Source organism: Panthera leo, chromosome D2, assembly GCF_018350215.1.
Source record: "Panthera leo isolate Ple1 chromosome D2, P.leo_Ple1_pat1.1, whole genome shotgun sequence".
In the NCBI taxonomy this organism is placed as follows: domain Eukaryota; kingdom Metazoa; phylum Chordata; class Mammalia; order Carnivora; family Felidae; genus Panthera; species Panthera leo.
The window spans coordinates 31,673,156-31,696,428 of record NC_056689.1 but is presented as its reverse complement, the minus strand read 5'-3'; the positions used below and the strand labels follow the sequence as shown (position 1 = coordinate 31,696,428).

Here is a 23,273-nt window from a genome sequence, read left to right as displayed (position 1 = left end):
ATGAGGTGACTCAAGCTGGGGTGTGAGGGATGTTTGTGATCACCTCCAAAATAGGTAATTGTTCCCCTAATGACAAAAACAGGCAGACTCATTGCGGAAAACTTGGTGATCACGGAAAAGTGCAAAAGGCTACAAAACAAACTCTGTGACAGTTGCCAACTTAAAGTTTTCCCAAAGAAGAGGAACAAGCCATCTTGTAGGACAGAAGTGGAAGAAGTCACGCATCTTGGGCTCAATGTGATAACTCCTTGGGCACTTGGAGCCCCCCCGTGTGGGAAGGGACAGCCCTGGGAAGGACTGAGCGCCCCATCCCCAAGGAGAGGCCATACACACCCCCATGAGGGACAGAAGAGGTTCCAATAATTGGTAGAAGATGGCCTCAATCTTTAAGATCACCTTTGCTCGTGAGAAGGGAAGCCCACCCTATGCCACCCGGCATGCCCACCAGCCCTTGTGCCAACTCACCCACGGGCGTGTCCTCGCTGATGAGCAGGTACGTGTCAAAGAAGTGGTTGATGAAGAAGGGCAGTCGGTTCACCTGGCCTGGAAGTCAGAGGACAAGAGTGTCAGTCAAGGACCTTATGCCATAGCTTCTTCAGGGAGACACAGAGTAGGGGCTGCAGAGGGCACTGAGCTTGCATCCAGTGCCATGGCCACCTTCCCAGGACCTCAGCGAGTCACTGTCCTGCTTCTGGGTAAATGGGGAATAATGCCAGTAGGGAGGTCGTACGGCGAGAGAGGCCACCAGCCCCACATGGCTAATGAGTCCTGGGACATGATGAAGCATAAAATACACACAGGATTTCAAAGGCTTTATATGAAAACATGGGTGTAAAATATCTCATTAACCTTTTATATTGAACATGGGTTGAAATGAAAATATTGTGGATATATTGGGTTAAACTTATTATTAAAATGTATTTCTTGGGGCGCCTGGGTGGCTCAGTCGGTTGGGCATCCAACTTCGGCTCAGGTCGTGATCTCACGGTCCGTGAGTTCGAGCCCAGCGTCGGGCTCTGTGCTGACGGCTCAGAGCCTGGCGTCTGCTTCGGATTCTGTGTCTCCTCTCTCTGCCCCTCCCCTGCTCATGCTCTGTCTCTCTCTCTCAAAAATAAATAAAAACATTAAAAAAAATTTTTTTTAATAAAATGTGTTTCTTTTCTAATGCGGCTTCTAGAAAATTCCAACTCACACATGTGGCTCACGTTGTACTCCCACCAGGCAGCCTGGCTGTAGATGACATGTGAGCACACCAAGGACCAGGGCTATCCTCCTCAATGGCTACCAGCCTGGTGCTCAGAGAAGAGCGAGGACTCAGGAGCCCCAGGAGGTATTTGTCGTGTGAAGGAACGTGAGCCGACCCCATAGGATGAATGACAACAATGCCATGTATAGAACCTTTCTCCATGCCAGCCACTACGTCCCCTCCACCAATCTTCATGGTACAGGAGGGGCTATCATATCCCCATCTTACTGCTGAGGAAAACGAGGCCTGTGGGGAATAAGCAGTAACTTGCCCAGGGTCACACAGCTAGTAAGTGGCACAGGCCTTAGGGGACCCCTGGGTGGTTGACCTTGTATCACTCTGTGATGGCCTTGGGACAAGGGCCAGGTTTGGAAGGAGTTGAGGAAGTAGTGGCACGGGCTGAGGAATTTAGTGATTCCAAAGAGCCCCCCAAACCACAAGCTCCCCACACAAGGCCTCCCCAAGGCTGGCTTTACCTATCCCCTGAACCTCCTCTTAACAGCCTTCAGTAGTGCAGTATAATAAAAAATATATTTGGAGGTGCCTGGGTGGCTCAACCAGTTAAGCATCTGACTTCAGCTCAGGTCATGATCTCATAGTTTGTGAGTTTGAGCCCCGTTTCAGGCTCTGTGCTCACAGCTCAGAGCCTGGAGCTTGCTTTGGATTCTGTGTCTCCCTCTCTCTCTCTGCTCTTCCCCTGCTCATGCTTTGTCTCTCTCCCTCTCTCTCTCTCAAAAATAAACATTAAGGGGCGCCTGGGTGGCTCAGTCGGTTAAGCGGCCGACTTCGGCTCAGGTCATGATCTCGCAGTCCGTGGGTTCGAGCCCCGCGTCGGGCTCTGTGCTGACAGCACAGAGCTTGGAGCCTGTTTCAGATTCTGTGTCCCCCTCTCTCTGACCACCTCCCCCGTTCATGCTCTGTCTCTCCCTGTCTCAAAAATAAATAAAATGGTAAAAAAAATAAAAAAAAATAAACATAAAAAAATTTATATATATATTCTATATATAGAATATATAGAATATATAGAATATATATATGGGGCTGGTGGGCAGAAAGACCAACTCGTTAGTGGGGGGATCTTTTAGTCCCATCCAGACCTCTGGGGAGGGGAGGGAGCTGGAGATTGAAGAGATCTGATGAGTGCTCAGGAAGTGAACATATCCATGTGCTGGGAGGGTGGCGCACCTGGAGAGGACATGGAAGCTTCACTCTCACCCCATTCCATCTGGCTGCCCCGGAGCTGTACTCTTTATGTTAACCCAGGAAGTGGAAGTAAACTGCCTCCCTGAGTCTTGTGAGTCATTCTAGCTGATAAAACCTGAGGAAGGGGGTCATAGGAAGCCCTGATTTATGGCCGGTAGGTGAGATGTATGGGTGGCCTAGGACTCGTGACTGGCCTGTGACATGGGGGCGGTCTTGTGCGCCCGAGCCCTTAAATGTGTATAATTTGACACTAGCTCCAAATAGTGTCAGACTGAATTTCATTAAATTTTTGGACACCCAGTTTGTGTCCAGAGAATTGGTTGTTGGTATGGAAAACACCTGAGAAGTAGGCAAGTGAGGGCTCTTCCCTTTCTGCCCCTGCCAACCAGGGGGTAGGTAGCTGATCTGTCTTGCACAGGGCTGATGTCGTGCAGCCATAAGCAGCCCCTGCTGGGTCCTTCGGGGACGTCCTTCTTTTCCCCATTTCGGCTGAGCTGGGGCTGTCTCAGGCCTGGTGCCAGGCTAGAGAACGGAGGCCAGCTCCCAGGAAGTGAGAAGGCTGGAGTCGAGGAGGAGCACTTCCCCCTCCCGCCCGAGATGCTCCTAGTGGGGAGTGGGCTCAAGTTTCTTCTTAGACATCCTTCAAGTTTCATCTTAGACATCCCTTCTTCCAGCAAGCCCTCCTTGATCACCATTACTACAAACGTGCACCCCCACACACTCCTCCATCCTCTCATATCAAGAATCCAGAACCCCTCTCACACATAACAGCCTCAGAAAGAGGCCAATGGTCAAGGGCCTTGCCTTTGTTTGGAACTTCCCTGTGCTTCTTTCCAGCCACACGATCCTCCCATGCCTCAGTTTACTCAGGTGTAAAATGGCAGTAACAAGACTTACTTCAGGGCAGCCCTAAGGATTAAGTGAGATTACATACATAAAGTGCTTAGCGCCATGCCCCAGCACACAGCAAGCACTGGATAAATGGTAACTACTATTAATATTGGTATTAATAATGGAGCCACCTGCTCAGCCAGAGAGGGATGCTTCTGACCAAGAAGAGCCTTGGGCTCCAGTATGGGAAGCGGGCTGAACCCGGGTGAAGGCTCCGGGGTGGGCTTGGGCTGCTGGGGGAGGGAAACCAGCCAGGAAAAAACACCGCGTGCAGCAGCATTGTTCATTTTAAATTTTCTTTTACAGGACCTGCCGATAATCACCTGCTGAGTGCTCTGCACTGGCAGCCGGCAGGGCCCCAGGGGCAGATGTCTCCTGCCACCTACCAAGCAGGGCCTGGGTCCTCAGAACAGTCCTGCTGCCCCCAGAGACCCCGTGGCCCTGGGCTGCCAGTGCGGTCCCTGGGCACCAGGAGGGGGCTGACGGGGCAGAGGTGGGGAAATGGCACACGGACAGGTTATTCGTTCTCTTAAAAACCACTCTCAAGGCACAAAGGCTCTGTGTGAGACCTCCAGCCCAGCTGGTCCGTGAGTGGATGTACAAGGGGAGGGGACATGGGGGAGTCCCAACTTCCCGTGCCCCACACACCCCTTCCCCGTGAGTCCGAATCCACTGTTGGCTCCGCCCCGGTGGCCTCCTCCCACCTCTGCCAGCCACGCCTACTGATTGTTCCCCACACAGTAGATGGAGGAGTCCGCCAGCTTTAAGTATTTCAAACACAAAAATAAACTCAAAATGGATAAAGGACCTGAATGTGTGACAGGAAACCATCGAAACCCGAGAGGAGAAAGCCGGAAAAGACCTCTCTGACCTCAGCCGCAGCAATTTCTTACTCGACACATCTCCAAAGGCAAGGGAATTAAAAGCAAAAATGAACTATTGGGACCTCATCAAGATAAAAGGCTTCTGCACCGTGAAGGAGACAATCAACAAAACTAAAAGGCAACCGACGGAATGGGAAAAATATTTGCAAATGACATATCGGACAAAGGGCTAGCATCCAAAAATCTATAAAGAACTCACCAAACTCCACACCCGGAAAACAAATAATCCAGTGAAGAAATGGGCAGAAGACATGAATAGACACTTTTCCAAAGAAGACATCCAGATGGCCAACCAACACATGAACAAATGCTCAATGTCACTCCTCATCAGGGAAATACAAATCAAAACCACACTGAGACACCACCTCACGTCAGTCAGAGTGGCTAAAGTGAACAAATCAGGAGACTATAGATGCTGGCGAGGATGTGGAGAAACGGGAACCCTCTTGTACTGTTGGTAGGAATGCAGACTGATACAGCTGCTCTGGAAAACAGTGTGGAGGTTCCTCAAAAAATTAAAAATAGGTCTACCCTATAACCCAGCAGTAGCACTGCTAGGAATTTACCCAAGCGATACAGGAGTGCCGATGCACAGGGGCACTTGTACCCCAATGTTTATAGCAGCACTTTCAACAATAGCCAAACTATGGAAAGAGCCTAAATGTCCATCAACTGATGAATGGATAAAGAAATGGTGGTTTTTATACACAATGGAATACTACGTGGCAATGAGAAAGAATGAAATATGGCCTTTTGTGGCAACATGGATGGAACTGGCGAGTGTTATGCTAAGTGAAATAAGTTATACAGAGAAAGACGGATATCATATGTTTTCACTCCTCTGTGGATCCTGAGAAACTTAACAGAAGACCATGGGGGAGGGGAAGGAAAAACAAAGTTAGAGAGGGAGGGAGCCAAACCATAAGAGACTCTTAAAGACTGAGAACAAACTGAGGGTTGATGGGGGGTGGGAGGGAGTGGAGGGTGGGTGATGGGTATTGACGAGGGCAGCTGTTGTATGGTGTTGTATGGAAACCAATTTGACAATAAATTTCATGATAAAAAAAAAAAACAACACCGCACAGCATCTAGCTTCTTACCACTGCAGGCCTGAGGGGAGAAGGGAGTGGGGAGGCTCACAGAAAACACGCCATGCGAGCTGCTGGCCTCCACCTCCTGCCCCCCAGCAAGCCCACAGATGAAGAACACGTTGAGGCCAGAGGGAAGAAGGGGGAACAAGCTTCGGCAGAGAGAAGATGACAGGCTGACAAGAGGGTCTGACATCTGTGAGCCTGACCCATCTCTGACTACCCAGGATGGGAGGAGAGAGATCCGCTGGGGCTGTGGGTCAGATGAAAACAAAGTGGGGAGAAGTGATGCGGGAGGGTCTGCGGGAATGAGAGGAGGGTGAGGGGTCAGGGGCAGGTGTCGGAAGGGCAGGGTGGAAGACGGTGTCCTTCAGTCCCTAAGGTCAGCCATGGCCTCACCATGCCAGAGGAACAACACTGGCCACTTCAGACAGGCATCAGGAAGGGAGGACCATACCCGGCAATGAGAGAAAGGGACCCTCATATACGTGCAAAGCAGATGGGCTGGTTTTGCCACAGAGCTGCTGTGTGGCCCCAGGCAACTTGCTTAACTTTTCTGTTTTCTGTGCCCCATTTTCCTTCACCCAGAGAAAGATACAGCTCATAATAAAAGAGCTAACGCTTTATTTTAGCACCTAATACGTGCCAGGCGCTATTCTAAGTGCTTGACATGTGCATTAACTCGTCTGATCATTCTGACAACTGAAGGAGGAGAGTCCTATTGTCCTTTGACTTTAGAGATAAGAAAGCTGAAGGACAGAGAGACTAAGACACTTGCCCAAGGGAAGCGGTTGGAGAAGTGGGGCGGGAACCCAGGAGTCCTGGCTCTGTGCTACTCCCTTGTGCCCACTTGAGATGCACAAACCGTCTTCCACCCAGAGAGCTCAAGAGGAAGCTATCCTCTGCTGAGGATACAGCCGAGCTCTTAGCACCTGTTTTATTTTTACAGACAGTGCAAGCCCGGGAGGGGCAGGCAGCAAGGGGGAGAGAGAGAATCCCAAGCAGGCTCCGCACTGTCAGCACAGAGCCCAACGCAGGGCTCAAACTCAGAAATGATGAGATCATGACCTGAACTGAAATCAAGAGTCAGACGCTTAACCGACTGAGCCACCAGGCGCCCCGATGTATTTCTTCTTAACAGCGGGGGAAGGGCATGAGTGTCCAAGGTCATAGAGCCGGCTGAGGAGAGTGTCCTGACTCCCCCACCATCCAGCAAAGCCAGAGGGTCAGAGCTGATCTCATGTGCCCCCACTGAGGTCTCCTGCAATGGCTGTGGGAGCAGTATCCTGACCCTGACTGAGGCTCAGCCACGCCCTGCTTGGCATGACCTCGGGCCAGTAACATCTCCAGGTGTCAGTTTCTCTGCAAAGGAGGTCAAGACTCGAGAGAGGGTCTGAGAGCGCCTCCAGCTCTCCCCTGAGAGTCCGTGAAACTGCGCCGTAATCCCGGGCTGCCTGGATGGAAGTGAGCTCCCCATCACAGAGGCATTCCAGCAGAGATCCTTCAAACACAGTGGCCAGGAGAGGGGAGTTTCAAGGGACTCTCGGGCAGCCAGGGGGAGGCTGGCTTCCTCCAGCGACTCCCTAGCTCCCTGGAGTGACAGAAGGAGCTGGCCTCACTCAGGAATATGTTTGCCCGTGTCACCAGGCAGGCCGGGCCCACAGCTCTTCCCCGGGGACACGCTGGCCCCAGGGGACACCATGCCAGCCGTGCCTGCAGTCCTAACCTTCCGTCAGCGCAGTCCAGAGCTGTTTTGCTCCTTGCCACCAGCTGTCCAGGAGCCAAGGGACAGGCAAATGCCCAGGTCTTTCCCGGCCTCCTCCGCGGCCACCAGAGCTGACGCTGATCTGGCCGCTGGGGAAGGAGGGCCGGTCCTCCCTGCCAGGGGAAAGGGCACCTCACCACCACGATTCGCTCAAGCTGTTCCTTCCTCCCGGGATTCCCTTCCTCCTGTTCCCCTACGCTAAAACTACTTCTCAGTCTTCAAAGTCCCGATTAAATGTTCCCTCTGGCTGAGTCCCTCCTGTCCCCACAGGCCCAACCAATCTTTTCTTCTGATGGGCTTCTCCAGAGCCATGTCCGTCTTCTTACCACTATATTCACCTGCCTTCTAGGTAGTAAATCCTAGCTGTGGCTTCCTCCCCCACCAGGCTCGGGGCTCCCTGAGCACGAGTCACTGCCCCATACCCCAGAACTGGGCACAGTAGACACAGCCTCACACAGTAGGTACTCAAAAGACAGCTCTGAAACCGAAGAGCACTGCAGCCACTCCCTGCATCCCAGAAGGGGTTCACGGTCACAGATGCCTCCTTCCCCTGGAGCTCACCTGTTTCTCAAGGCTCCTCCCCTTCCCTCCCAGGGAGGCTGGTATTTTCAGTCCTGTGAGTGCTGTGGAAGCGACCAAGGCCCAGAGAGGGAAGTGTGTGTGCAATCACACACACAGCAAGGCGAGGTCTGTGGGCCCAGAGCAGCCGCCCCCCTCCAGCCCCCTCCCAGTGCACAAACCCCACGCTGGCGGTGGCAGGAAGGGCAGAGGATTGGACTTACCCAGGCATCCGGAGATCAGCACAAACAGCCAGGCCACGAGGCAGCCGGTGGCAACGTGGCACCTCATGTCTCCTGGGGACACAAGGAAGGAGAGGTGAGAAGCCTGCCCTCCGAGCCCCTCCTACACTTCCCCACCCCTGCAGCTCCGGGGAGAATTGGCCTGGGAAGAAGGGAGGGAATCAACTCACGTGGTGGGGAGCTGGGTGTGGGAAAGAAGAGAGGGTCTGCATCGCTTGGTTTCGTATCGTCCAGGGCTGGGTATAGCTCAGCGGCCTGGGGGTGGGGGCAGGGGCAACGGTGTGTCTGCCCTCATGGGGCTGGCTACACAGCCGAGCGAGCGAGAGAGTGAGCGAGGCTAAGCAGTAGGCACAGGAATGCGTGACCGAGGCATTCTGGGCCCCTTGCGGGGAGGGGCCGTTGCCTACATCCTCCAGGATGGCAGCCCCAGGAGTGATGGGGCTTGGGTAGCCTGGGGACAGAGATAGGAGATAGGTGCTGAGCGGGCAGTCAGGGGTCTAAGACTGGGCTTGGCAGGCCCAACACCCCGGATCCCCCCAGCCTAAGTGCCCAATGGGCATGTCTTTTCCCACTTTTCCTACCCACCCTACTATCTCATAATCTGGGATATGAAAGGTGGCGGCAGTCAGCTGTGCCCAGAGTGGCACAGAGAGGGGAGGTAACTGCACAGCGTTCCACAGCAAGTCTGTAGAACACTGAGGCCAAATTTCTAGGGGCTCAGAGCACAGCTCCAGCGAGATCTGGAGCCCAGCCCCCAGCGGCTCAGCGAGGCGAGATCCCACCTCGAAGGGTGTCGGGGAGGGTGACTGCACCTCGCACCATAGCAGTGGCCCTGTTGCAGCAGGGCCACGGTCCTCTGGTTCCTTCTCAGCCCTGCAGCGGTTCAGGGACAGGCCTCCTGGAGACCAGCAGAGGCACCAGGAGGGGCCCACGCTCCTCAGCTGGGGTTGCCACGGCCCTCTCAAATGCTAGCCCTGTTCGTACAGGGACACACGCCTCCACATCCCTGCAGGGCCTAGCCAAGGGCCTGCACATCATCCTGCAGTTCAACAGCTTGCTCAGAGACTCCCGGCTAGCGAGCACCAGGCTCAGCATCTGGACCTAAGTTGACCAGCCGCCTCCCTTGTGGATGAGAGGCCAGGAAAGCCACGGGGAGGTGAAGGGAACGGAAGGGGAGGGATCTCTGGAGAGACTTCCACATGTCTGCAAGATCCAGGGGCGAGAGATTCCAAAAGAGCCACAAGCTCAGATCCCTGAATTCCAGACCCGGAGTGGCCTTTGTCAGCCCAGGCCCCGAGTGGCCTGTGACACGACCCCACCGGGGTTCCTGCCACATACAACATGCAACGGCCCGTGACGCCCTTTGGTTTCCCTTCTAACATTTGTTTCCCTGATGTCCTGATTACTAGGCATGAAACGGTAATTTGCAGAATAAACAATCCTAAGATGTATTTAAATAATAAAAGACAGACCCCCCCCCCCCATTCATATATTCCTATATTTCCACCCCCTTGAGCTTTGGAATGTTAACAGCATCACAGGGATGCAAACTGATATGCTCCAGGGACCTGGCCAGGAACAGAAATGAGGGAGACACCGGGTGGGTGGGGATGATGGCCACTCAGAGGCCAGAGGCTCTGTCCAAGAGGGGCAGCCGCTGACGTGTTCCAGCCAAGAGGGATGTGGGCCCAGCGTGGCCAGGGCTTCTGATTTCTCTCAATGAAAAGCCGACAATTGGGCTTTTTCTATGAATTCAGTGTTTTAAATGTTGGCAAATAATTCAACTTGTAGGAGCCAAACAGGACATGTCTGATGGCCAGAGTGGGTGGGTTGGGCTGGGCACGCATCCTACCGGGCCCTTCCCTGCACCCAAGCAAATCCGTTCGCATTACACACACGTATGGAGCGGTGCGGCTGTGTTTATCTTTAGAATGATGGAGCTGCCTCTACACAAAAGAAACTTGCTCTTCTCACATCATGATATTTCACGGATGACCCTCCACGTCAACACTGCTACATCTGCGCCCTTCTTTTTAGGAGCTAAATCATAGTTCAGAGCACGGGTGTCTGCAAGAGAGACAAGCATCCCCTACTGTTGGGCATTTGGGTGTTCCCAGGTTCCCACCACCACGGGTAATGCCACGATGGGCCTCCCTCTGAAAATAATCGTGTCGGGACCTTGGTTGCTCTTGAACTTGGCTCTCCAGCTGCGGCATTACTGGGCGGATTAGATACAACCCCGGCCATGTATGTAAACCTTTATATTAGACATCGCCGTATTACCTTCTGGAAAGGTTGTGGCAATTCCCGCTCCCTCCGGCAGCGTATGAGAGGGCCTCTGTGCCCACCTGGAAGTGATCCCTCTTTTAAATGGCTGCCAATCGGATGCATGAAAAATGGTATGGCATTGTTGCTTTAATTTGCATTTCCCTAACTACTAGCGAGGTTGAGCAGGATGCCTTTTTCTAAACGTTCAAACCACTTTCCATCTGTTATCCTGCATTGCCGTAGCATATCCTACAAAGAAGCTAACCAGCGTTGCTGGCATTATCCCTGATTTACAAGTGGAGAAACCGAGGCACAGAGCAATTAAGTGACAATCTGACATCTCCTAGTGAGTGAGTGTTTTCTTCAAAAAAATCTCCAGCCCTCTGCCTTCCCAAACCAGATGTTATAAGAATTAAACAACATCTGCCCAGAACATCATCCACAAATAGCTGGGGAGTGTAGCCATTCTGCAAGGTGTTGCACAAAGTTTGCAGCAGAAGGAAGGAAGGAAGAAGGAAGGAAGAAAATAAACACTTACGAGGGCAACCCCCACAGACCAGGGATTTTCAGAGGTGTTGTTTTATTCAGTCCTCTGAAGTGTCCCCATAACGTATTGTCCCCATTTTTCAGATGAGGGAATTAAGGCCCAGAGAGGTCACTCCAGGACTGGAACTGATTCCATCACACCACGCTGCTGCCCACCATTCCCCACACACCGCCCGCCCCATTTCCTAACAGATAAAAGGGAAGGCACGGCCCCTCCCTCAGGAGTACAATACACAATAGACACAGGATGAACGTCTGCAAAGAAGTGCACACTTGTGCACAACACACCCACACGTGCAAAACGCATCATTTCCACGACGCTGGCTCGGGCTCCAACACCGCCAGGCACACTGTCCCCAGCCTGTCTCCTTAAACATCTGCTTCCCCTCCGGAGGCAGTCACATGCCTTGGCGCCTCTCTTCTGTGGGTTACGGGCAGCCAAACACAGCCCTGATTCTGCAGGATCGGGGGCGGGGGGCAGCTCTGAAACCGTTAGAAGCAGGGGTGATGTCTGCTCCACGCTGACTCTGTCCTCAGCTTGGGGGCAAGGGAGCCGAGACCGTAGGTCGCGGGGACCCCGGCTCCAAAGGGTGAAGAGGAGTAGCTAGGCAAAAGTGGGTCCATCCTGCTACTGGGTTCTCCCTGAAATCCCAGTTCTTGCCTTTCCTCTGGCCTCTCTGGCTACAGGAAGGCAAGCAAGGCCCAGAGAGAGAGGCTAACGGCAGTGGGAAGAGGCCCCTGCGTTCCAACCTCCAGCCCAGGTGTTGCAATGGATGCTGCATTGCCTGCAGGCATTCCCTTGACACTGGGGCCACAGCAAGTGGCCTGTGTCCCCCGGGAGAGCCTGACCTCGCCCTGCCCTGTGCAACAGCTGTTCCCCAACCTCCCAGCCCTCCCACCTCCCACCCGGCAGAGCTGCGTGACCTCCTCCACCTCAGGATGGGGCCTGGGCTCCTACCAACCCTCACCTGCCCCCACTGGACCAGGAAACACAGACACACAGCCTTCCGTGCGGGGGTTCTGCTCTGGGCCTGGGATAAGTGCCAGAGACGTGCCCCAGGGGTAGGAGCAGGGTCAGGGCTGGCTGCCCCCAAATCTCTCAGGGACCTGGCTTAGAGCCCATTCTTGCAGGAAGACTTCCAGAAATCCCTCAAACATACCCACTGCCAAGAAGACACAGAACCAGGCCTCCGAGTCGTCGGGCTGTCAGTTCTCAACAGCCTCTTTCATGCTAAGCCCAGTGCCAGGCCCTGGGGGAGGATGGCTACGAACATGTGCCAGGTGTCAAATAAATGATAGAGACCATTGCTGCCCAAGGCCATGGAAAGAGAAGTCCTGAACCTTCCAGAGGAGGTGAGATGTGGGCTGCACAGTGTTAACGTTTGCCGAGTGCACGTTACGTGCCAGTCACTGCGGCAGGCGACGTGCTGTCCGTGCTGGGGCTCGGAGAGTTTGAGTGACCTGCCCGAGGTCACACAGCTGATAAGTGGCCAGGTTGGGATTCGAACCCCATTCCGATGGCCGTCAAAAGTTGGTCGCCCAGCCTCAGCCCCAACCCTTACAACTGCTTCACAGCCACAGGATACAGGAGCCAGCAGCAAGGCTGAGTGCGTGTGCCAGGAAGAAGGGGGACAGCTAGGGCCGGGAAGTGGGTTCCTATTTAGCCTGCCTTTCTGGCGTATTGGCATCTCACAGGCCTTGGCCCGAGAACCGCTACCAATAAGACAACGTCCGTACCATCAGAGGTGACCAAGCCCCCCGCCTCCTCATCCCACATGGCCCTCTCCGGCACCATCCCCAAGAGGTTACCACCTCTGTCCCTGGAGGGAGCAGACTACAAAGACAGCCGTACTCTAGGCAGCAACGCGACCCACACTGGCCTGTGCCTTCTCCTGTGATCAACCTGTAAAAACCTGCTGCTCACGCCAGGCCCACCTGGGCTGAGGGCCACAGGGGATGTTCTGGCAGGTGGCACGGTTACAGCATCTAGGGAGTCACCCCACCTGGGAATCACCTCCCCAATAAAAGCCTCCATTTACACCCCCGAGGGCTGGGGAGCTGCAAGGAGAGGCTTCTAAGCCGGGTCTGGCCACACCACACGCGTCTGCTCTGACATTACTTGCCGTGTGCCAGGCACTGTGTTAGACACAAGCGCACAGAAGGAAACAAGCTGAGGACCTTTCTGTGGTGGGGGCTGACACTTCCAGCAGAGACCAACACAGACGGCGTAGGTGGGCAAGTTCTACGGCGTGCTTGGGAATAAGTACTAAGGAGAGAGGCAAGGAACGGGGTGAGGGTAGTCTGCCTATCACTGAAGGTGCTATATGAACAAACAGTGAGGAAGCAGGAGAGTGAGCCATGTGGTTAGTAGGGAAAAACATCTTCCAGGCAGAGGCAACAGCCTGTGCAAAGGCCCTGAGGCAAGAGCATGCTAACGCACATGGAGAGGAGGCCAGCGGGGCTGTAACTGGGTACACGGTGGGGGAGAGCGGCAGGAGACGAGGCCACAGACACAATGGGCCCATCACTGATGGGAGTCAAGTGGGAGTCATGGTCCTAAGCCACCCGAGAGTGCCGTACAAGAGTCAAGTTTTACTGGAGCACTTGGCCACAGTACTGGGGACTGACTGCAGGGGCAAGGGCAGAAGCAGACAGACCGGTGTGGCGGCCAGACATCCGAGGGCTCTGGCCAGAGACTGGGGTGGAGGGTGTGGGGTCTGGCATATGTCGAGGTAGAGCTGAGAGGGTCTCCTACTGGAGAAGACGAGGCCGTGTGAGAAAGGACCGAGCCTGAGCGTTTGGCCCAGGCGCCCGGAAGGATGGAGTTGATGCTACCCAGCTGGGAGGAGGCGGCAGGGGGAACGAGCTGAGAGCTGAGCGCAGAAGTTCAGTTTGGGGCACGGTGAGCTTGGAAAGGCTGTTGAGAACCCAGCAGCATCGTGGGACAGGCAGGAGGACACCCCCACCTAGACGTCAGGCCTGAGGTGGGGCCAGAGATGCAGACGTAGACGTGGGGGTCATCGGCGTGTACTTGGAGCCACCAGAGAGACGAGATCACCAAGATCCCAACACCCTCGAGCCGAGGCAACTTGGCTGAGAATATCCATCAATGTTTAAAACCTATAAAGAGCCACTCTCACGCGTGGCCTAGCGATTCCACTTCCAGAACTTTAGCTGACGAAATGATTATGGCGGCGCATGAACGCTAAGCCCCAGCGATGTTCGCGGCAGCCCAGGGGAGCAGCCCAGACACCCAGCGGGAACTGGTTCAACTGTGTGATGTCCACAAGAAGCAGAGGACCACATACGGATGGGTATGTGTGTGTCTGTGGGCAGGGCAGCGCGTGCACGGACAGGACTATTGTGTGAAACGGTTTCATCTGAGATGTGCAGTTACAGCTGATTCCGCATTCTTCTACACACTCACCGCATTTTCTAAATCTATTAGAACACCCAACGTTTTTACAACCAGAGACGTAGCTAATGTCCATCCTACCAAAACATCGGCAGCAGCATGTGAACAGATACACAACTCTGATTAGCAAGTTCTTTCCTAGGGGCGCCGGGCTGGCTCAGTCGGTTGAGCGTCCGACTTCCGCTCAGGTCGTGATCTCACAGTTCGTGAGTTGGAGCTCGATGCGGGGCTCTGTGCGGACGGCTCGGAGCCTGGAGCCTGCTTCGGATTCTGTGTCTCTGTCTGTCTGTCTCTCTCTCTCTGCTCCTCCCCTGCTCATGCTCGCGCTCTGTCTCTCTCAAAAATAAACATTAAGAAAGAAAAAGAAAGAGAGAAAGAAAGGAAGAAAGAAAGAAAGAAAGAAAGAAGGAAGGAAAGAAAGAAAGAAAGAAGGAAAGAAAGAAAGAAGGAAAGAAAGAAAGAAAGAAGGAAAGAAAGAAAGAAAGAAAGAAAGAAAGAAAGAAAGAAAGGAAGAAAGAAAGAAAGAAAGAAAGAAAGAAAGAAAGAAAGAAAGAAAGACCGATCTTTCCTAGAGGCGCCTGGGTAGTTCAGTTCGTTGAGCGTCCAACTCTTGATTTTGACTCAGGTCACGATCCCAGGTTCGTGGGATTGAGCCCCACATCAGGCTCCATGCTCAGTGTGGAACCTGCTTAAGATTCCCTCTCTCTCTCTCTCTCTCTCTCTCTCTGCCCTTCTCTCCTGCTCATGCTCTCTCTCTAAAATAAAAAAATAAAAATAAATTTATATTTAAAAAAATAAAGTTTTGTCCTATGCTCTGCTGAGCCTCCCTGAAGTCCACAGTCCCAGATGTGACTACCAGAGGAGACCCTTAGCGCTGGGAGGGTCCTCAAAGGTCCTCTGGCTAATAACACCCCTCTGCCACTACTCAGGCCCTTACATGGACAAGGGGCTTTCTCCCTCCTGGACAGGGGGTGAGGCGGTCCCAGCTCAGAGACCCCTGCCTTCCAGCCCAGTCCTGTTACCTTCCCACACCAGGGCAGATTGGGGGGTTGTTCTGATTATGCCCACCCTCAGGAGGACTTCCCTGCGTTCCAGCCATGGGGACTCGTAAGTACCAGAATGAGCTAAACCTGGCCTTAGAGACCAGGCCCCAGGCTGAAGGTGGGGACTAACAACTGAAAAGAAAAACAAGTGCCCGAAGGTACTCCTACGCTCACACACACACACACACAAGCTGGGCCCAGTGAACCCCCGAACGAAATGTGCCCTCAAGATGCCCCTGACCCAACCTTGGACGGCCCCTCCTTCCTGTCCCCATTGCTTCCCCCAGGCTGGAGGAAGCCAGGTTCGTCATACAGCTCCTCCTGATCTGTAGGGGTGTCACCAAATGCCTCTGGACCAAACCCAAGACAGAGCCCATCACAGCCTGGTCTCCTGGACAGAGACTGGAAAGCATGTTCCTTGTGGCTGCAGGGACAAAGGACACACTCCCCTCTTCTGGGAAATCGGCGCATTCAGGACTCAACCCCCAGGTCAGGGCCCTCAATGGTTACCATCTCCCACCTCTCCCTGCAGCTCAGTCAGGGGATGCTGGAACCGAGGGTGTGCTCAGGGTGGCGAGAGGCAGTGCCTTCCATCCAGCAAGCAACGGGACAGGAAGAAACGGAGCCGAGGGGGAGGGAAAGGGCAGGAGGGGACATCTGAGCAGCTTTTCAGTTTCTCAGGAGTGAAAGATTTTCACAGCAGGGTGCCACAATTTAGTTTGAACTGCTATGAATTCCCATAAAATCAGATGCACTCAGCTTTGAATAGAAATACAGAAATACACAGCAGAAATCAAATACAATTTGGGGATTATTCACCACCACTACACACAGGGGGGTTCGTGCGTGCAAGGAGGTGCCCACAGATGACACCATTAGGGCCACTAACGGACAAGCCACTGTCAGCCACTGATGGCCGTGTTTCAAAGCCCACCCCGTCCAGGCCACTGGCAGGGGAGGCTGCTGTGACAGAAGGTCACTAAGCAGGACTTTTCCCGTAAGGAGGGAAAAGATCAGTGTGTTTGTGCCCTCCCCTGGATCCCTCCCCAAAGTTCCCACTGACTGATGCCCAGGGATGGTAGATGAGTCAGGCAGGACTGAGAATCCCAGGAGGGGCACCACAGTGGCCCAGCATCCTCCACGTGAAGGCTGGTATCTGAGTCTGCTTGACTTATACATTTGTTTTTTTTTTTAAAGTCACTCCGTAGGCAATATATTTTATTTTAGTCTGTTCTTTTTGGAAGTAATGCACAGACATGGTAAATAACTATACAAAAGGGTGTGTAGCAGGAAGTGAGTCTCCCTTCCATCGTAGCCCCAGTAGGAAGTGAGTCTCCCTTCTATTGTAGCCCCAGCAGGAAGTGAGTCTCCCTTCTAGCGTAGCCCCAGCAGGAAGTGTGTCTCCCTTCTACCCAAGCTCGCATGTTCCCAGAGAGGACGCTGGATGGAGGGTTCCTGAAGTGTCTATCATATGTGCATACAAGGATATAGCATACAGGTCTCTCCCTCTCTTAGAAAAATCTAAGCGGTATCCATGCTATCCTAGTCCGTTTTGCCGCATGATGATATATCCTGAAGACTGTTCTGTTTCAGAACATACAAGAGCCTGCTCTTTTTAACAGTTGTAGTGGGGTGGGGGGGGGGGAACCATAACTTATCTCTGCTGATGGACATGGAGGTTGTTTTTAACTTTGCAATTTGACAAATGAAGCCACAATGAATAGCCTTGTTCCTATATTTACACGCACCATATGAAGAAGGAAACTTTCATAGTTTTATAGCTGTTGACAAACTACTCTCAAAGAGGATGCACCAAGTTGCATTCCCCCCAACTCTTACAGAAGGGCCAGTGTCCCCATACCTTTCCCAGAGCTGCGTGGTCACTATTTTTTCAAGTTCCCGAAAAGGTAGCTAAGGATCCTGATCCTCAGATCCCCCGCCCCATTGGGGCATGGAGCTAGAATGGAGTTGACCAAGGTTGGCTTTCTCCTACCCCCTGGCTCACCAGTAGGGTGAAAACCAACAGACCTTGGCCCAGCTCTGTGACCTTGCTGCAATGTACACCCTCTCCCTCACTGGGGTCACTGCCAGTCACCACACCCTGTCCTTGGCCAGGCTGTTCTCTCCATCCGAAGAGCCACCAGGTTCCATCTTGCACCTCCAGTTCTGCCTTCAAGGCACAGCTCTGTCACTTCTTCCACAAAGTCATCCTGGATCCCTGCTAGAAGCTGGACTCTCAGCTCCCCTGGCTTTTGGGTTTGCATTTCTGGAGGCAGCTCTTCCAGCTGTGGGGGCTGGACTTGTACATGCCCTCCTTCTCCCAGAAGACCCTCAGCTCCTTGCAAGTAGAGTCCAGTTTATCCCATACAGCCTTTGCCCACTTAACATCACCTCCTGGGTAGGTCACTAACACTTAACATATCCTACAGTGACCCAATTTCTTCTCCAAATAGGTTCCCATGCTCCCCTTTCTCGCCTCAGTAAGCTTACCTCCACTGATACACTCTTTTTCTTTTTCATTCAGTTAACAAACACATTTTATATAGCCAGTAAGTGGCAGTTTCCTCCTTACCCTCATGATCATCATATTTTGGGTGTACTTGCCCTCTCTAAGCCTCATCCCTGCCAAGTTCATTCCTAACCCTTGGCCATCACTGTGGTTGATCAAATGATCGGTCCCAAGCCTTCACTCTGCATAGGATTACACATCTGCACCCATCTTGGGGTCTCATGGTAGGCAGTGTGCTGTCCCACCTTTTAAGCTGGGCTTGGCCGTATGACTCATCTGGACCAATGGATGTTTTGGCCCACCTCCATACTAGTGGAAGCAAGTGACCCATACACAGAGGAGCATGCCTCTTGAACTCCTGCCTGTCAACCTGAGATGAGCACACCCCAGGCAGAGTGAGCAGACTGAAACCACACACGGCCCAGAATCATGTTAATGATTTGCTGACCCTCCAGTTGACCCACAGACATAAGTAAGCATAAATAATTGTTGTAGTGGTTTGGTAGGGACTACAATACCAATACTACGAAATATATATAACCATGTAAGAGAACAGAGGGAAAGCTTCATGATTAGATTTGGCAATGATTTCAAGGAGATAACACCAAAAGCACAGGCAATAAAGTTAAATAAACTGGACTTCATTCAAATGAAAAACTTCCGTGCATCAAAGGCCACTATCAATGCGTAGAAAATATCTGTACCTAACACGTAGAAAATATCTGTAAATCACCTATCCGATAAGGGATTAATATCTATCATATATAAAGAACTCCTAAAACTCAACAGCACAATAAAAAATCTAAGTCAAAAATAAGCAAAAAATTTATATCTACATTTCTCCCAAGAAAATATACAAATGGCCAAGGGACACATGAAACAATGCTCAACATCATTAGTTATTGGAGAAATGCAAATAAAAATCACAATGAAAGACCACTTCTCACTCATTAGGGTAGCTATTAAAAAAAAAAAGAAAACATAAAATAAGTGTTGGAAAGAATGTAGAAAAATGGGAACCCTTGTGTATTGCTCAGGGGGAATATAAAACAGTGTAGCCATTGTAGAAAACAGTATGGTGGTTCCTCAAGAAATTAAGCATAGAATTACCATACGAGCCAGAGATTCCACTTCTGGCATATATGAAAAAGAATTGGAAATAAGGACCTGAGCAAATATTTGTACACCCATGTTCATAGCAGCATTATTCACAATAGCCAAAGGTGGAAAGAACCCAAATGTCCATCAGTAGATGAATGGATACCCCCAAGTGTGGTATACACATACAATGGAATATTGTTTAGTCTTAAAAAGAAACGACATTTTGACACATACTATGACATGGATAAACCTTGAAGACATTATGCCAAGAGACGTAAGCCCCATCGCAAAAGGACAACGAGCATATGGTTCCATTTATATGAAGTACCTAGAGTCGTCAGACTCATAGAGACAGAAAGTTCAATGGTGGTTACAAGAGGCTGGGGGTAGGGGTGGCAAAAGGAGGGGTTATTGTTCGACAGGTGCAGAGTTTCAGTCTGGGGTGATTGAAAGTTCTGGAGATGGATGGTGGTGAAGGTTGCATACCAGTGTGAATATACTTAATGCCACTGAACTATATACTTAGACATGGTTAAGGGGCACCTGGGTGGCTCAGCCGGTTAAGCCTCCAACTTCAGCTCAGGTCACGATCTCATGGTTTGTGAGTTCGAGCCCCGCATCAGGCTCTCTGCTGTCAGCACGGAGCCTGCTTCAGATCCTCTGTCCCCCTCTCTCTCTGCCCCTACTCCACTTGCCCTCTCTCTTTCTCTCAAAAATAAACATTTTAAAACAATGGTTAAAATGGTATATTTTGTTATACGTATTTTGCTGCAATAAAAAATGCTAAAAATGACTCAAATGGCAAAATTTACATTTTGTAAATCCTGCCATAATAAAATATGATATGTATACATAAAATAAATAAAAGGTTATTTATTATCATATTTAATTATATTTATTTATTATAAATAAAAGGTTCCTCTCATGTTATTACTAAGAAAAAAAATTAGTAAGCCGTCAGTAGAGTCAGGCATACCGATCGTATCAGGGATTGGTCCAATCAGAATAGGCTTATGGGGGGTGGGGGGTGGGGCATCTGGCTGGCTCAGTAGGTAGAGCATCTGACTTGACCTCAGGGTCGTAAGTTCAAGCACTGCATTGGGCGTGAAGCCTACTTTAAAAATATAAAGAATAAACTTATGGGGACCACCAGCTGCAAAGCAGCCCAGTCACCACATGTGAAGTTCCGCCACACACCACACTCTGACCCCTATTTTGTCATATGTCAGCTTAATTGTCCCCTGCTCAGGGAGGCCTTCCCTAACCACTATGACAGTTGGTCACCCTTATTTTTTTCTCACTGTACCCTGCTCTTGCCTTTCATACCTCTCAACACATTTTGTAGTTGAAGAGTTATCCTCTGGTTGCTTGTCTGTCTCCCCGACACCATTAAAGTCATGGGTGGGTGGGGGACCCAGACATCTGGCCAGGTGAAGGCCAAGGAGAGAAGGTGTGGAGGAAGGTTCTGCCAAAGGGTGGGCTCCCTTTGACAATCTTCTCTCCACAAGCCTTGCTGTCTCCTCTGATGCAAGAAATCGGAACATAGAAACAGGAAGAGGCCCTAAAAGGTAAAACAGCGAATCCTTCTGCTTTTCAGTCAGACTATTCCACACGGCAATTTTTTTTTTTGATGAAAATCTCCTCTAGCATAAGTGGTACAACTTTGTGGGAGGCCATTTGGCACAAACAAACCACAGCCTTAAAAGCATTCATACCTTTTGACTTAGCAATTCGACTAACAGGAACTTTCCCTAAGGAGATCATCAGAATCAGGGCACAGGGCTCTGTTTTGAGGATGTTTATGGATCATTGTTTATAACAGTGAAAACGAACAGCTCATAGTCAACGACAGTCGGGCCTCTCAACCAACCACACCGGGGCCAGCCCTGCCCGCCGTGTACCCACAGCAGTGGCACCGAGTCATTGCCACAGCCAAGCCAAGGGTTGGGCCTGCCCAGTCAAGGCCCAGTCACACCATGCAGTCCACACAGAGGACACCCCTGGAGCACCCGATTGTGGAAACCGGGGGAGACTGTGCTGCTGGGTCTCACAAGACTTCTTCTGCATAAGGCCACTACTTTCATGATGAGGATATGTAGCTGACCTACCTAACACATAGAAACAAACACAGAGAGTCAGACAAAATAAGGAGATGGAGAAATATGTTCTGAATGAAAGAGCAAGAGAAAACCTCAGAAAAAGAAATAAACAAAATGTAGATAAGCAATCTACCTGATAACGTGTGCAAAGTAATGATCATAAAGATGCCCACTGCACTCGAGAGAAGAGTGGAAAAACTCAGTGAGAACTTCAAAGGGATAGAGAATACATAAAAGAACCAATCAGACCTGAAGTATATAGTAGCTGAAATGAATAATACATTAGAGGGAATCCACGGCAGATCAGAGGACTCAGAACAGATCAACAATCTGGAAGGTGGGTAGGGAAGAGCACCAAAGCTGAACAACAAAAAGAAAAAAAAATTTTTTTAATGTTTATTTATTTTTGAGACAGAGAGAGAGACAGAGCATGAACGGGGGAGGGTCAGAGAGAGGGAGACACAGAATCCGAAGCAGGCTCCAGGCTCTGAGCTGTCAGCACAGAGCCCGACGCGGGACTCGAACTCACAGACCGTGAGATCATGACCTGAGCTGAAGTTGGACACTCAACCGACTGAGCCACCCAGGCGCCCGGAAAAAAAATTTTTTTAATAAGGACAGGTTAAGACACTCAGAGACGTCAAGCATACTAACATTTGCATTACAGAGGAACCAAAAGAAGAAGAGAGACAAAGTGACAAAATTACTTGAAAAAAAAATAACTGAAAACTTGCCTAACCTGGGGACAGAAACAGACATCCAGGTCTGAGAAGACAGAAAATTCTAAATCACGTAGAACCAAGGAGGTCCACACCAAAACACATAATAATTAAGATGACGAGAATTAAAGATAAAGAGTAAACCGTAAAAGCAACAAGAGAAAAGCAAATAATTTTGTAGCCATAAGGCTATCAGCTGATTTTCTAGCAGAAACTCTGTGGGCCAGAAGGGAGGGGGCAGGATATATTCAAAGTGCTAGAAGGATAAAAAACCTACAACCAAGAATCCTCTACCTGACAAAGTTATCATTCAGAATTGTGGGAGAGAGAAAGAGTTTCCCAAACAAATAAAAGTTACAGGAGCTCACCAAAGTTACTAAATTGGCCTTACAAGAAATGTGATAGCAACTTCCTTAGGCAGAAAAGGCCACATCAACAAGATATTAGCCAACTGGATCCAACAATACATTAAAAAAATTATTCACCACGACCAAGCAGGATTTATACCTGGGATGCAGGGCTGGTTCAATATCCACAAAACAATTAATGTGATTCATCACATCAATAAAAGAAAGGACAAGAACCATATGATGCTCTCAATAGATGCAGAGAAAGCATCTGACAAAATACAGCATCCTTTCTTGATAAAAACCCTCAAGAAAGTAAGGATAGAAGGAGCATACCTCAAGATCATACAAGCCATATATGAACGACCCAATGCTAATATCATCCTCAATGGGGAAAAACTGAGAGCTTCCTCTCTAAGGTCAGGAACAAGACAGGGATGTCCACTCTCACCATTGTTATTCAACATAGTACTGGAAGTCTTAGCCTCTGTAATCAGACAACACAAAGAAATAAAAGGTATCCAAATCGGCCAGGAGGAGGTCAAACTTTCACTCTTCACAGATGACATGATACTCTATATGGAAAACCCAAAAGATTCCACCAAAAAACTGCTAGAATTGATTCATGAATTCAGCAAAGTTGCAGGATATAAAATCAATGCACAGAAATCGGTTGTATTCCCATACACCAACAATGAAGTGACAGAAAGAGAAATCAAGGAATAAATCCCATTTACAGTTGCACAAAAAGCCATAAAATACCTAGGAATAAATCTAACCAAAGAGGTGAAAAATCTATACACTGAAAACTATAGAAAGCTTATGAAAGAAATTGAAGAAGACACAAAAAAATGGAAAAAGATTCCATGCTCCTGGATAGCAAGAACAAATATTGTTAAAATGTCGATACTACCCAAAGCTATCTACATATTCGATGCAATCCCTATCAAAGTAACACCAGCATTCTTCACAGAGCTAGAACAAATAATCCTAAAATTTATATGGACCAGAAAAGACCCTGAATAGCCAAAGCAATCTTGAAAAAGAAAACCAAACCAGGAGGCATTACCATCCCAGATTTCAAGCTATACTACAAAGGTGTAATCATCAACACAGTATGGTACTGGCACAAGAACAGACATTCAGATCAATGGAACAGAAGAGAGAACCCAGAAATGGACCCACAAATGTATGCAACTAATCTTTGACAAAGCAGGAAAGAATATCCAATGGAATAAAGACAGTCTCTTCAGCAAGTGGTGCTGGGAAAACTGGACAGCGACATGCAGAAGAATAAACTTGGACCACTTTCTTACATCATACACAAAAATAAACTCAAAATGGATGAA

At 50.4% G+C, this 23,273-nt stretch overlaps 1 protein-coding gene across 1 annotated transcript in view; it reads right to left on the bottom strand.

The window, feature by feature from the left end:
• LOC122201807 (cadherin-23-like) overlaps nt 1-7,926 on the bottom strand; it is a 296,594-nt gene extending 288,668 nt beyond the window's left edge. The window contains exons 1-2 of the mRNA XM_042907791.1: nt 7,860-7,926; nt 466-543 (exon numbers count right to left, since the gene is read on the bottom strand). Of these exons, the coding sequence (XP_042763725.1) occupies nt 466-543; nt 7,860-7,926 (145 nt within the window). The remainder of the gene's footprint in view (nt 1-465; nt 544-7,859) is intronic.
• Nucleotides 7,927-23,273: the final 15,347 nt, after the last annotated feature.